This window comes from Talpa europaea (assembly GCF_964194135.1).
Source record: "Talpa europaea genome assembly, chromosome: 12".
Classification (NCBI taxonomy): Eukaryota; Metazoa; Chordata; class Mammalia; order Eulipotyphla; family Talpidae; genus Talpa; species Talpa europaea.
The window spans coordinates 91627210-91639916 of NC_140079.1; the positions used below are offsets into that span (position 1 = coordinate 91627210).

Here is a 12707-nt window from a genome sequence, read left to right on the forward strand (position 1 = left end):
ATCTCGCTTCATGGCTCCCTGCTCCAAATGAGATTCACTTCTTCCTAACGTGCTGAGACGGGGAGTCAAGGCTGGGTTGTACATGGGAATAAGGGGGGCATATATGACAGGGAAGGCCCCTCCAAAGCAAGGGCCACAGCGCTGCACACTTGCAGTTCATACAATAGCTTCTCCCGGACTATACCACAGAAGCCCTCCTCCCAGATGTGGGGAGGGGAGTTAGGTCACTCAGTTGTTCCATCCACCCCTGTTCACAAGACTTCAGCCATCAGGGACAGGAAGGAACCCCAAGGGCCAACTGGTTCTTCCCTTTGGACAGGTTTTTCCTGGGCCAGAAGTAGCTGTGAAGAGCAGCAAGGATGAGTGGGCTTTTCTCTCCAACCTTGGTACGCATGGTGGTGCTGATCACCTTGTGGATCATCACAGCTGCAGTCAATGATACCGTGGAAGCAAGTAAGTGGTCTGTGTGTGTGTGTGTGTGTGTGTGTGTGTGTGTGTGAACATCACTCTTAGCAGAAGAGGTCTCAATTCTTCTCTTATCTTGCTTGGGATTTGCAGTCTTTATTCAAGATCCATTTCTTACGCTTTAATGTACACAGGGCTCACCCAGAATTTTGCTAAAAATGTAGGTTCTGATTCGGCAAGAGGGAAGCTTGAGACTCTGCGTCTCTAACAAGCTCCCAGGGGTGCTGCCACTGTGCTCCTTGGGCCACACACTGAAAGGCAAGTGCCCAGAACACCCCAGATGCACTTTACTGGAAGGTCAGGAACATATTCAACCATGCTGGAGATCCAAACACACCCAGTCCCATCCCTGCACCCCACAGAGGCCTTTCCACAGGGCTGTGCACAGCCCTCACCTGCTTCCAGCTTCTCCCTGGAGGAGGGAGCTGGGCACCTCCCCATCTGGATGACTTTGTGACTCGGTAAATACCACTGCGGTCTGTGGTTAACAGCACACACCCTGTAGTCCTGGCATCTGAGTCTGAGCTGCTGACCAACAGAGCAAGTGGCTTAAACCTTCGTCTTTAGAACATTAGGGTCAATGCAATAGGGAGCCCACACTGGGAAGGTGCCACTGAGCCAACAAATGACAAGCGCCATCCCGGTGGCTGGCGTGCAGTGAGTGCTGAGTGAGGGACAACACATTCATTTTAACTTTTCATTGTCACGGAGCAGATTGTCAGGGAAACCTTTAGAAAGGGGACCAGGAAGCTGAGCAAAAGCTCCAAATGTGCAAAGATGGGGGAGGGGTCACAGCTTCACCTAGAACCTTACAAAGTGTCAAGAACCACCTAATTTCTGGGGCTGTGGGAACATGGGTGCTTTGAAAGAAGCTGCGTGGGGGAAGGCCATGCTCAGCGCAGGAGAACGAGGTTGGAAGGAGAGACATACGAGTGTGGGGGGGTGCCGGTTATTGGGTTTGGCGGGTCCCCTAGGGATGACACCTTAAAGAACAGGAGTACCCTCCAGGACACCGAGTCTCTAGTGATCATTGTGCAGCTACCCCCTCTCTTCCGTCCACAGGAAGCTGTTATGAATGTCACCCCAATGCCACTTGTGTGGAGACTGGAGCAGCCACCTCGTGCTACTGCCACCCGGGTTTCACTGGCGACGGTCTCATGTGTGTGGACCTTGACGAATGCACCATTCCAGGTGCCCACAACTGCACCCCCAACAGCAGCTGCGTGAACACCCCGGGCTCCTACACTTGCACCTGCCTCGAAGGCTTCCAGCTGATGCCGGGTCTGGGCTGCACGGACGTCGACGAGTGCGCAGAGCCTGGCCTTGGCCACTGTCACACCCTGGCTACTTGTGTCAACAGCGTAGGCAACTACTCGTGCGTGTGCCCCATGGGCTACTGGGGGGATGGGCAACACTGTGAGTGCGCCCCAGGCTCCTGTGGGCCGGGGCTGGACTGCGTGCCCCAGGGCAATGGTCTGGTGTGCGCTGACCCATGCCAGGCATACAGCACCCTGGGCGATTACTGGCGCAGCACCAACTACGGCCCCGGCTACATCTGCGACTCAAACTTGAGTGGCTGGTACCGCTTTGTGGGGCAGGGCGGTGTGCGCATGGCGGAGACCTGCGTGCCCGTCCTGAGCTGCAACACGGCCGCGCCCATGTGGCTCAATGGCACACATCCATCCACTGAAGAGGGCATCGTGAGCCGCAGGGCCTGTGCGCACTGGAGCGGGCACTGCTGCCAGTGGGAGGCGCCCGTGCAGGTGAAGGCCTGTGCCGGTGGCTACTATGTCTACAACCTGACAGCGCCCCCCGAGTGCTATCTGGCCTACTGCACAGGTGAGCGGGCACCCCCATTCGCCCCACCCCAAGTCCTCGGTGGACACCACAGGGATCTGGGGGGCCTCTGTCCTTATTGACTGGCAGTGTCTGTGACCCTGCAGACCCCAGCTCCCTCGAGGGAACATGTGAAGAGTGCCGTGTAGACGAGGACTGCAAATCGAATTATGGCCGATGGCACTGCCAGTGCAAACAGGACATCAATGTAACTGGTGAGGCCAGCCAGCAGGGGCGAGGTGTTGAGCAATGCCAGCGGTGGGGTGGAGGGACATTTCCTGAGTGTGAGCTTGGGGGACAGTCGGGATGACTCAGGGCTTGCTGGGCACACGATCGCAGTGAAAACCTCTCCATGAATAACCATTAAAAACAGCAAGATGTTCTCTGGACTCCCCGAGCCTCCCCTTGGTTGACCCCAAAGCCCCCAGAGCTTGAGGGCCCACCGCACCTGTACGGTGCTTTCTGAGGGCCCCACACAACACAGGACACCCGACTGCCGCAGGCTACGGAGTCACATTCCTGTTGCTCAGGACTGGAAACCCTGCTGTAGTTTCTTGGGCCCCTCTCCACTGCCCCCTGCAGGCTCAAGGAGGATGGGGCCTTCTGGAAGCCTCAGTTTCCCCATTTGTACAATGATTGGAGCAGTTTGTCACATCCAAGTACCAATCTGACAACTTTGCCTTTTCCAAGGATTACTTATAATGCCATTTCTGTTGCTGACTTGAATCCCTTCTTTTAAGTAAATTTGGGACGACGATGGTCACTACTGCATCTATGCGTCTAGACTGCATCCATCTGATAACACCTAAGCTAGATCGCAGTAAAAAATGAAAACTGCTCATTTCCAATAGCTGTATGATACTCCAGTTTTCAAAAGTTTCAGAAAGCATCCCACTGGATCTCCTTGTCAGCACACCCCACTCAGCCTGAGGCCTGTGCTGTCATTTTAAAAGGTGTGCCTGGTGTTAAAAACAATAGCAGCAAGTGAGGGCTGTCCTTGGTGTAGAAAGGATGAAAAGAAATGGCGACGAACTTATTAGCATCTTTTGTTTGCTTGTTGTTATGTGCTACTGGGATTCGCAGCTATTTAATGCCCAGGCAGGGAACAAGCCCCCAAAATCACTCCTTTTTTTTTATGTACAACCCACACATGGGGTAACATAGGGAGGAGGCGTGGCCAGTGGGTCCCTCCAGCGATGCCGGTGTCCAGTCTGTGACTCTCACTCTGAGAGGGGGCACCACCGGGAAATTAGATGGACGGGACTCAGCACCCCCCGGAGCTGGGCGCTGGGGACGTGCTAGGCCCGATGTCCCACCCTGCCTGTTTCAGACATCACCCTCCTGGAGCGCAGGCTGGAGTGTGGGCCCAATGACATCAAGCTGTCCTTGAGCAAGTGCCAGCTGAAGAGCCTGGGCTTCGAGAAGGTCTTCATGTACCTGCGTGACAGCCAGTGCTCCGGCTTCACCGAGAGGGGCGACCGGGACTGGATGTCCGTGGTGACCCCCGCCAGGCATGGCCCCTGTGGGACGGTGATGACGGTGCGTCCCGGCCAGGGTGGGGCCGTGCCAAGCCCCAGCTCTGCCCCTGACGCGGGGTACAGGCGCGGGCGGAGTCCTCAGCTCTCTCGACTGTAAAAGGGAGTCACACTAGTACCTGCTTCATAGGGCTGTTCAGAGGTCGAGGGAGCTAAATGTGTGTGAAGTGAGTGGGGCAGTGAGTGGCATACAGTAAGTGCTGAATAAACATCAACTTCAAGGGACGAGGCCCATCCACGGTGACAGTGACCCATGTCACAGACGGGAAGATCAGGGCTCAGGCCAGACAGTGGCGCTTCCATGTGGCTATCAGCACTGGGTTTAGAAGCGGGTCTGTCCTGGGAGGCAGGGTCTGCGTGGCCTGCTCCTGCGGGACCCAGGGGTCACTGCATAAGGGCAGAGCACCTTTCTGCCTATCTCCCTCACCCACCCCCCCAAAGAAAAAAAAGACAAAAGACAGGAAGTAGTCCTTGTCATTTGCTGAGCTTGGCTCTTGCAATTTCACCACTCCTGAAGCCTTGATTTTTAGTGTTTACTAGAGCAAGCAGGGGTTGAACCTCCTCATCACGAGGCAGCAAGTCAGTAGCCCTGCCTTGGGGGGTTGTGAAGGGGCCAAAGCGGTGAGGCCGGAGGAGTGTTGAGTGCAGGGCCTGGCGGGAGGCCACTCCCGTGGCGTCATCATTGTGGAGACCTTTGATCGTGGAAACTGGGAGGCGACTCACCGGTGGGCAGAGAAAACTCCTTTGATTTTGCCATTTACACAGCTCCTCATGCTCCTCTCTCCTCCGTCCCATCCCCCACCCCAACACAGAGCAACGAGACCCACGTCACCTATAGCAACACTCTCTACCTGGCCGACGAGATCATCATCCGGGACCGCAACAACAAGTTCAACTTTGCCTGCTCCTACCCCCTGGACATGAGAGTCAGCCTGAAGACCACCCTGCAGCCGATGGTCAGGTGCATCCAGAGGAGATGGCCCGGGCTGCTGGCCAGCCCACCCCCCGAGACTGCCCTAGGTTGAGTTTCCCTTGAGAATGTATTCCCCATCTTGAAGGAGAGGGCTGAGGAAGGGGGTGCTTGGGTCACAAAATATGTGGGAGAGCTTGTTAGAAATGCAGATACTTAAATCCAACCCCCAAGCCTGCTGTCCCAGAACCTGCATTTCAACAAGATCCTAAGGCAACTGCAATGCACCCTGCAGTGTGCAAAGCAATGCGGGTGGGTGGGTTCCTGTCCTACCACCCAATAAAAATGCAAACAGCTGCAAGGCCCTGCCCAGGACTGCAGAGTAGACAGGGTGGTCCCTCTGTGGCTGCCCCGGGGCCGCGGGGGTCTCACCAGCCCCTCTCCCCTTGCAGCTCCCTGAACATCAGCGTGGGTGGGACAGGCATGTTTACCGTGCGGATGGTGTTCTTCCAGACCCCCGCCTACACGCAGCCCTACCAGGGCACCTCCGTGACCCTGTCCACTGAGGCCTTTCTGTACGTGGGCACCATGCTGGATGGGGGTGACCTGGCCCGGTTTGCTCTGCTAATGACCAACTGTTATGCGACACCCAGCAACAATGCCAGCGATCCCTTGAAGTATTTCATCATCCAAGACAGGCAAGGCGAAGCTTCCCTTCCCGGGGGCCATGGGTGGAGACTGGCAGGGGGATGGGGGATTTTTGGACCTGTGTGAAGTAAAAGTAAGTCCTCGTGTGAGGACATCCACAGGTTCTTGGAAACTGTGACTTGAAGTGAAATGACATAATGAAGCAATATTGCCAGAGGCTAATTGATAGAAACAAGTTCCTGCAGTGCATAGAACATCACCAAAGTTCTAAATACCCAAACACTTAGCAATAAAACACTCAATTGCATTCACTCACTCATGCTTTTCCAACCTGCTGACCCCAGTCAGGATCATGGGTCACTGGAGACTTAACCCTGCAGTTCAGGGTCTAGGGGGAACCCAACTGGACAGGATGCCCTTCCACTGCAGGACGCATCTCACACACACACCACACACCCCTACATCACGCACACGTCACCTACATCGATACATGCATCAAGGCAAACATTCATAAAGTGGTTGGAGAAGGCAAAAAAGAACAGAAATTTGGAAAACATCAGCATGACCTGGATGGGGCATCACAAGATTTCAGTTCAGATTTTGGCTTTGTTGTTTCTTAGTTCTGAGACCCAAATCATTTCCTCTCCCTGAAAATTCGTGTTCTTATATATCAAATAGGCATGAATAATAACTGTGATGTGGGGATTTGTACCTTTTATTTTATTTTTTGAGTATAAAGGTAGAGCATTGTGGAAAGCTTAGAGAGTTTTGACAATGAAGCAGGAAGAAATGTTGGGAGTAGCTGTGGGTTTGCACTGGGTTGAGGTCCACCAGAGGAGTCAGAATATTCCAGAATGAGTAAGGAGGAGACAGGTAGAGGAGAAGACATGGAACATAGCTGGAGGGGGCACCCAAATGCCCCCCTTGAGTTGTGGGGCAGCCACATGGCCTTGCCAGATGCCACTCTATAAGTCTGTTTCGTGGACCCACATAACAGCAGGGCTTTCCTTTCCAAGTGTTGTGTGTCATTCTGGAGTCAGATCTGAATTGTGGGGGGCACGGAGCAGAGAGTAAACACCACCCCCAGAAGTTCCCTCCTCAGTTCATTCTCTGTGCCATCCTCATTCAGCCCCTGTTCTTTCCTCATCAATTTTGACAAGCACTATAAATGGCACAGGGCACCCGGTTTGCCTGCCCAGAGGGCCTGTGTATCCAGATCCAGCCTGGTGCACATGCTGAGTCTTTGATGTTCGGGTTGGAGTTTCTCTCCCTACGTGTCTGGGTGCGTTGTGTATGTGTGCAGGTGGGTGCACACACCGGTGAGGAGGGTGGCCCTCAGTGCTCAGGTGCCATCGTTATAGTTAGTACCAGGCACATAGTAGGTCACCAATACCTGGTAGTCGATGATTCCTAAATGCCATTTCCTTCGAAATCAGAAAGTGCTAGCTTTAGGATAATTTCAGCTCTGTGTTGATGACAGTTTTACTTTAGCATCACAGATAAATACATGGCACCCACTCTGTGCCAACACTTCAGTAAACGAACTGAAAACCTAACTATCTTGTGGTATAAGTTACAATTATTTTTTCTTTATATGCAGATAGGGAAATTGAGGCACGAGAGATTAAGTCAGTGACCCAAGGCCGCAGATAATACGTGGGGGACCCCGGATGTCTGGCCCAGAGTCTTTGCTTAACCAACGTGCTATACAACTTCCCCCTCCCAGATGCCCACGCACTGAGGACTCGACCATCCAAGTGGTGGAGAATGGGGAGTCCCCCCAGGGTCGGTTTTCGGTCCAGATGTTCCGTTTTGCTGGAAACTACGACCTGGTCTACCTGCACTGCGAAGTGCATCTCTGCGACGCGATGCATGCAGAGTGCAAGCCTGTAAGCCGCCGCCCACCCTCCCCATGGCGCATCTCTGACACTTGGCCACAAGATCTAAAGGAAACACCCTTCTGCTGAGTGTCCCCCTCAGGACCGGGATAGAGTGAGCAGAAAGAGGGGGTGGGCAGGCCCGGGTAGGCCTGAACCCGTGCGAAATGGGGTGGTCATGGCTGGCAGAGGCCGGCGCTCACTCCAGCTTATCTGCGGGCCTGTGCTCCAGCCACAGACGCTGACCTTTGAACCCTGCGTGCACCTTCTGTCTGTCGCGTCTTTAAGACCACCCAGAAACTCAACAAGGGAAGTCTTGTTGGCCCTTTTTCTAGTAGGGGAGAGTAAGTCAGAGAACAGGTGCTTATGCATCTAAGCTTATGCATCCATAGATTGAGCTGGCACGTGAGCCCAGGTCTTTTAACAAATCCTGCCCCTACCATCCTAAGCCCAAACTCAGGCAGGAGGAGGCTCCTGGGAAGGGGTGCAGCTGGTCCCCGCGGCAGGCCCACGGGCAGTCTCCTTCACGGCCAGTTTCCTTTGTTGCCTTCTCTCTGCAGACCTGCTCGGGGACCAGATTCCGCAGCGGGGGGAACATAGACCACACCCGTGTCCTGAACCTGGGTCCCATCACACGGAGAGGTAAGGGAGCAGCTCGTGCCCTTCTCTCCCTGGGTAAGGCGTGTTCTCTGGAGAGGAAGAGGGAGTGCAAGCTGGCCCTTGGGGTCTGAAGAACTGAAGCAAGTAGGTTCTTAAGGGTGAGGTGGCATAGACACGGCCTTCTTTTTCTAGTTCCCATTCATTTGTTCATTCATTCATTTATTCATCCTAGAAATATATTCTTGTACCTGCTGTGTGCCAGGTCCTGTGCTAGGGGTTGGGGATCTCATGATGAGCAAAACCAGACACAGACTCAGTTTACATGCACCAATAGACGTTATTAAAATAATATGTGCTTAACTGTGATTGTGATAAAAGCATAAAAAATGAAGAAAATGTATCAGGAACGCTGAGCTCTTACAACACGGGAATCAGACCCCATCTGGAGAGCTGGGGAAGATGTGGAAATCGAGGAGGGTCAGAGGAAGAGGGGGAGGGAATCCCTGGCAGAGGGCACAGCTTGGGTAGGGGGCTTGTGATGGAAGGGAAGCCAGCCTGCTAGAGGAACTGAGAGAAAGCCAGACAGATTGGGGGGAGGAGGCGATCCGCATGGGGTGAAAATGGTGCAGGAGGGGCCAGACCATGTGGGCCCTCATAGTTCTTGTTAAGATTTTGGGTTTTTCTCCTGAAAGCAATTGGGATCCACTGAAGGGTCCAAAGTGGGAGAGGGACATTATCAGATCTGGGTTTCACGAAGACCGCCCTGGTTGCAAGAAGAGCAGATTGAGGGGTGCTTCCCAGGCTTCTGGCCAGTTGTATGCCTTTACCTTGCACTGATCCTTCTCTTTCCCTCTGCAGCTGCCCAGGTCATAGTCTCCAAAGCTGCTTCCAGCAATTGGGGTAAGTTTGGAACCTGCAGCAGAATCTTCCTCTGAGATTTTTGTTGGTGGGCGCAGGGTATGCTGGAGTGCCTGGTCTGCTTGGTCTAAACTCTTAAGAAGTGACTGTATTTATGGAAACACCTAGAACAGGGGCTGTATATATGCATATATACTAATGCATACACACATGCATTTATTCAGATATCTCATAATATATATATGCACATAGAAACAGGTGTGCACTGACATGGCCTAGACATGCTTGCACACACATGCACATACATACACATACAAAATCACAGGAACACATTTATATTTGCACACAAAGATGCATAAACTATTGCTGTTGCATGCCTGTATATTTGCATGTAAAGATTTATACAAGCCTGGGCCTCCCTGGTGGCACAGGCGGTTGAGAACCGCACTGTGAAGCTGTCGCAGCCTCTGCAGCACGGGTTTGATCTCTGCCAGCCAGCGAGGGTCCCACATGGTGCGGCAGACCTCTCCTGTCTCTCCCACTGTGCCCCTCAGCAGTGTCTTTCATCAGTCTGCCTGTTCGTTTCCTTGCTCTGTCTATGGTGAATCCTCTCACCCTCTCACACATCTGGCCTGTACCCCGGTTCTTGTATAAATAAATAAATCTTTAAAAAAAAAAAGACACATACAAGCCTGTTTCAAACCTGTACACAAAGGTCATGTACCTGCTCTAGGTTTGCATGTCAGGCACTTCATGAAGCCCTGAGGTTCATCTCTAATGCCTCAAGAATTTTTTCAACAAAAATAAAAAATGATGTAAAAAACATATAAAATAAAGAAAAAAGAATTTTTTCAACAAGTGACAAACATATATTGAGTGCTACTGCATGCCAAGTGCCATGCCTTGTCCCAGCCTGAACCCAACAGACAAAGAGAAAACCCTGTTTTTCTCCTGCTTTGCTCCTCCAACCACAAAGGCCAGGGATTGGTGGCATTTTTGTGGCCCTTGATTTACATGGCTACTGAATTGTCTAAAAATCTAAATTAAAAATGATTCCATGTAATTGTTACCCTTCTTGGCTCCTGGCACCTAGATCAGAGAAGGTTCTGATACCAACTAGTGTTTGGCCTGAGCTAGTTCTACCCAATACTGGAGAGCTAGGAGCTGGAGACCTTTGCCCTCGTGCTCCTAAGAGGCTTGTATCTTTAAGATTGCCCCAGATGGTTGAGTTGGTTGGACACTGCACAAGAGTCCTAAGACGCTTGTATCCTTAAGGTTGCCCAGGATGGTTGAGTATGTTGGACACTGCATAAGAGTGCCCTTTTAAGGGGATACCAAGCCCAGTGCCAGAGAAAAGGTTACTTTCCCCCAAATTGTGATATTTAGAAGACCAATTATTTTTCCACCTACAGTAGACAGGTCTTCTAATTGGTCTTTAGGGCAGATGCAGAGAAATTTTTCTTTTCTTACTGGTCAGCCCAGAGAGGGTGTTTTCCTAATTGGTCAGTCCATAGGAGGCATCTGCTGATAATTTTGTACAAAGACACATCGTGCTAGCAACAATCTTGTAATTGCTTTTCTTTCAGGGCTTCTGAAGGTCTGGCTGCCTTTGCTTCTGTCGGCCACCTTGACCCTGATGGCCCAGTGATGGGAAGCTGGAGCCCCTGTGCTGTGTGGCTACCAACTCACTTCCTGCTGACTGGGAAGGGGATGTAGGCTAGTGCTTTAGTCACAGAAAAGGGAACTCATACTCCTATTTTCTCCCCTTTAATATTTGCTTCGAAAAAACAGCCAGTGTCTTTAAATGCCTTCTCTCAAAATGGGTCCCTATCTCCTTAAAGAGTGTGGCAAGATAATAATAATTTTTAAAGCTCATTCTGTGAAGTTGTTCATTCATTCAACAAGCATTGATTGAGCATCTAGAGTGTGTAGGTACTGTCCTTGGTGCTGACGATCCCATGATGGGAAAAATCCGACTCCATCTCTGCCTTCATGAAATTCACAGTTTTGTCAAAGAGATTGGGTTCAACTCTGGCTCACTGTGTGACCTTAGCTAAAGGTCTCTGAGCTCTCTCCATCCATTCATTCAAGAAATATCTTCTGAGCATCTGCTATGGCTAGGCACTATGTCAACTGCTGTAGGAACAACAATGAACCAATCAGAGCAATTACTTGCACTCCTGTAGCGTATAGTCTGGAGGGAAAGGGGAGCTTGTATAAGTGTGTCTATCATTGCAAGTGAAGGGTATAATAGGTACTATTCCTTTTACCTAATGGTTTAATAATGATGCCCTCATGGGTTTCATTCCATTTTCCAGAAACATTTCTTTGAGTACCCAATATGTGCCAGGCACTGTGCTAGGTACTGGGGAAACACTGATGAATAAAGACAGATGCATTCCCTGCCCTCAGAAATCTCACAATCCTTAGAGTCAACTGGAATAAACATCTGTATCTGGCACATCCTGAGGACCCCCTCCAATGCTACATTTCTCCCTCTCAGTTCAGAAGACATTGCCTGTTTACAGAGCTATAGCTGCAGCAACAGTGGAGAGCAGACCAACTACCCCCATTGGGAGGGGATGCTTTGCAAAAGAGATCCTCCAGGAGGCTCCTGGGAGCCACAGTGAGAAATCAAGAACCTGCTGGACTTAGGAGACCAAGATATCCCAAGGGCCTATGGATGACCTTGTGAAATGGGCTAAAGGAAGCCAATGCCAATGAGAAATGTCTGCCCTGATGCCAGCTGCTTCTCTGGACTCTGTCCGTGGCTTTCCGAGAAATCCCAAGTCCCTGTTTCATTGTCAAAGTTCTTTGGTCCCAGGAAAAAACCACACGTGTGTATCAGCAAACAGGGGCTGTGGGAACAGCCTCTTATCACACACAGACATGCACTGAAGCACCACGCCTGCTGTCTTTACATAAGAGCTTTGCATCAGAGGAGGACCCCGAGGCTGAGCCCAGCCCCGTCGGTGGTCAGTGCACGGTCAGTTTAGCCTGGCTGGGACCTATGCGGATTCATCTGTACCTTGACTCTGGTACAACAGAACATATGGACAAAGAAAAACAAGGGCCAAAAGCAAGACTTGGGCTGGGTGGGGGAGGCACATTAGAATGAAACTTTCTTATCACTCGGTTCCTTTTCCTTCTCTTTTCCTTCTCTTTTTCTTTCCTTTCTTGTTTTCCATCAGTTAGTTATTCGGCTCAATATATAGCAGATATGTTGAGCATATGTTCACGGCCAGGGCACCAAGGAAACAGCAAGGAATCAGAATAGAGCCCCTTGCTGGTAAGGAACTTGGATTTAAAAGAGGGGTAGGAAACTATTTTGGTTTACAAGTAACCTACTTGGGATTGATTGACATTTATTGACTGAAGATGGCAAATCATATGTTTTCTGAAATGTAGGAACCGCAATGCCTGGTTTGTATTTCTCTGGCAAGTAGCAGAACAATATAAAAGGGTGTGACATAAAACAACACCACTTAAAATTTCCCTAATTGAAGACATTTTACATTTTATCTATAGGACACTGGTAAAATTAGCTGCCATTTTTACTGTCATGCACAAACTAAATTACATTTTCCATGTCTGTTTTGTTTATATGAACCGTATCGTACTTTCTTTTAAATACGACCTTATGTCCTAGCTTCTCATCATAAGTGCTCAGCAAGTTATATCCTAAATACAAGATGTCATGCCGTGCTAATTAATAAAACTCTTTGCCAAAAAAATTACAAAGAGGGCACATTTAAACTATGACGATGTGAGATGTCAGGTGCTGACAGCACTTTTTGGGGAATAAGAAAAAAGGGGAAGACAATAGAATAATGGGAATGTTGTTTTACATAGATTGGTTAGGGGAGGTCTTTCTGAAATGCAGCTGAGAAAAGGGAGTTAATCAAGGAGATGTGTGAGGAGGAACAGTGGCGATAATGGGATCAGCAAATGCCAAGGCTTGAGGCAGGACAGTGACTG

General features: G+C 50.7%; 1 protein-coding gene across 1 annotated transcript; it reads left to right on the forward strand.

Moving 5' to 3' along the window:
- Positions 1-392: 392 nt before the first annotated feature.
- Positions 393-10377, forward strand: UMOD (uromodulin; the record flags this gene model as incomplete). Its single annotated transcript, XM_084250226.1, has 9 exons — positions 393-453; positions 1528-2304; positions 2409-2516; positions 3632-3840; positions 4649-4797; positions 5199-5444; positions 7121-7283; positions 7832-7946; positions 10316-10377. The coding sequence occupies 9 exons, from the start codon at positions 393-395 to the stop codon at positions 10375-10377; spliced, it is 1890 nt and encodes a 629-aa protein (XP_084106352.1).
- Between the last annotated feature and the right edge of the window lie 2330 nt (positions 10378-12707).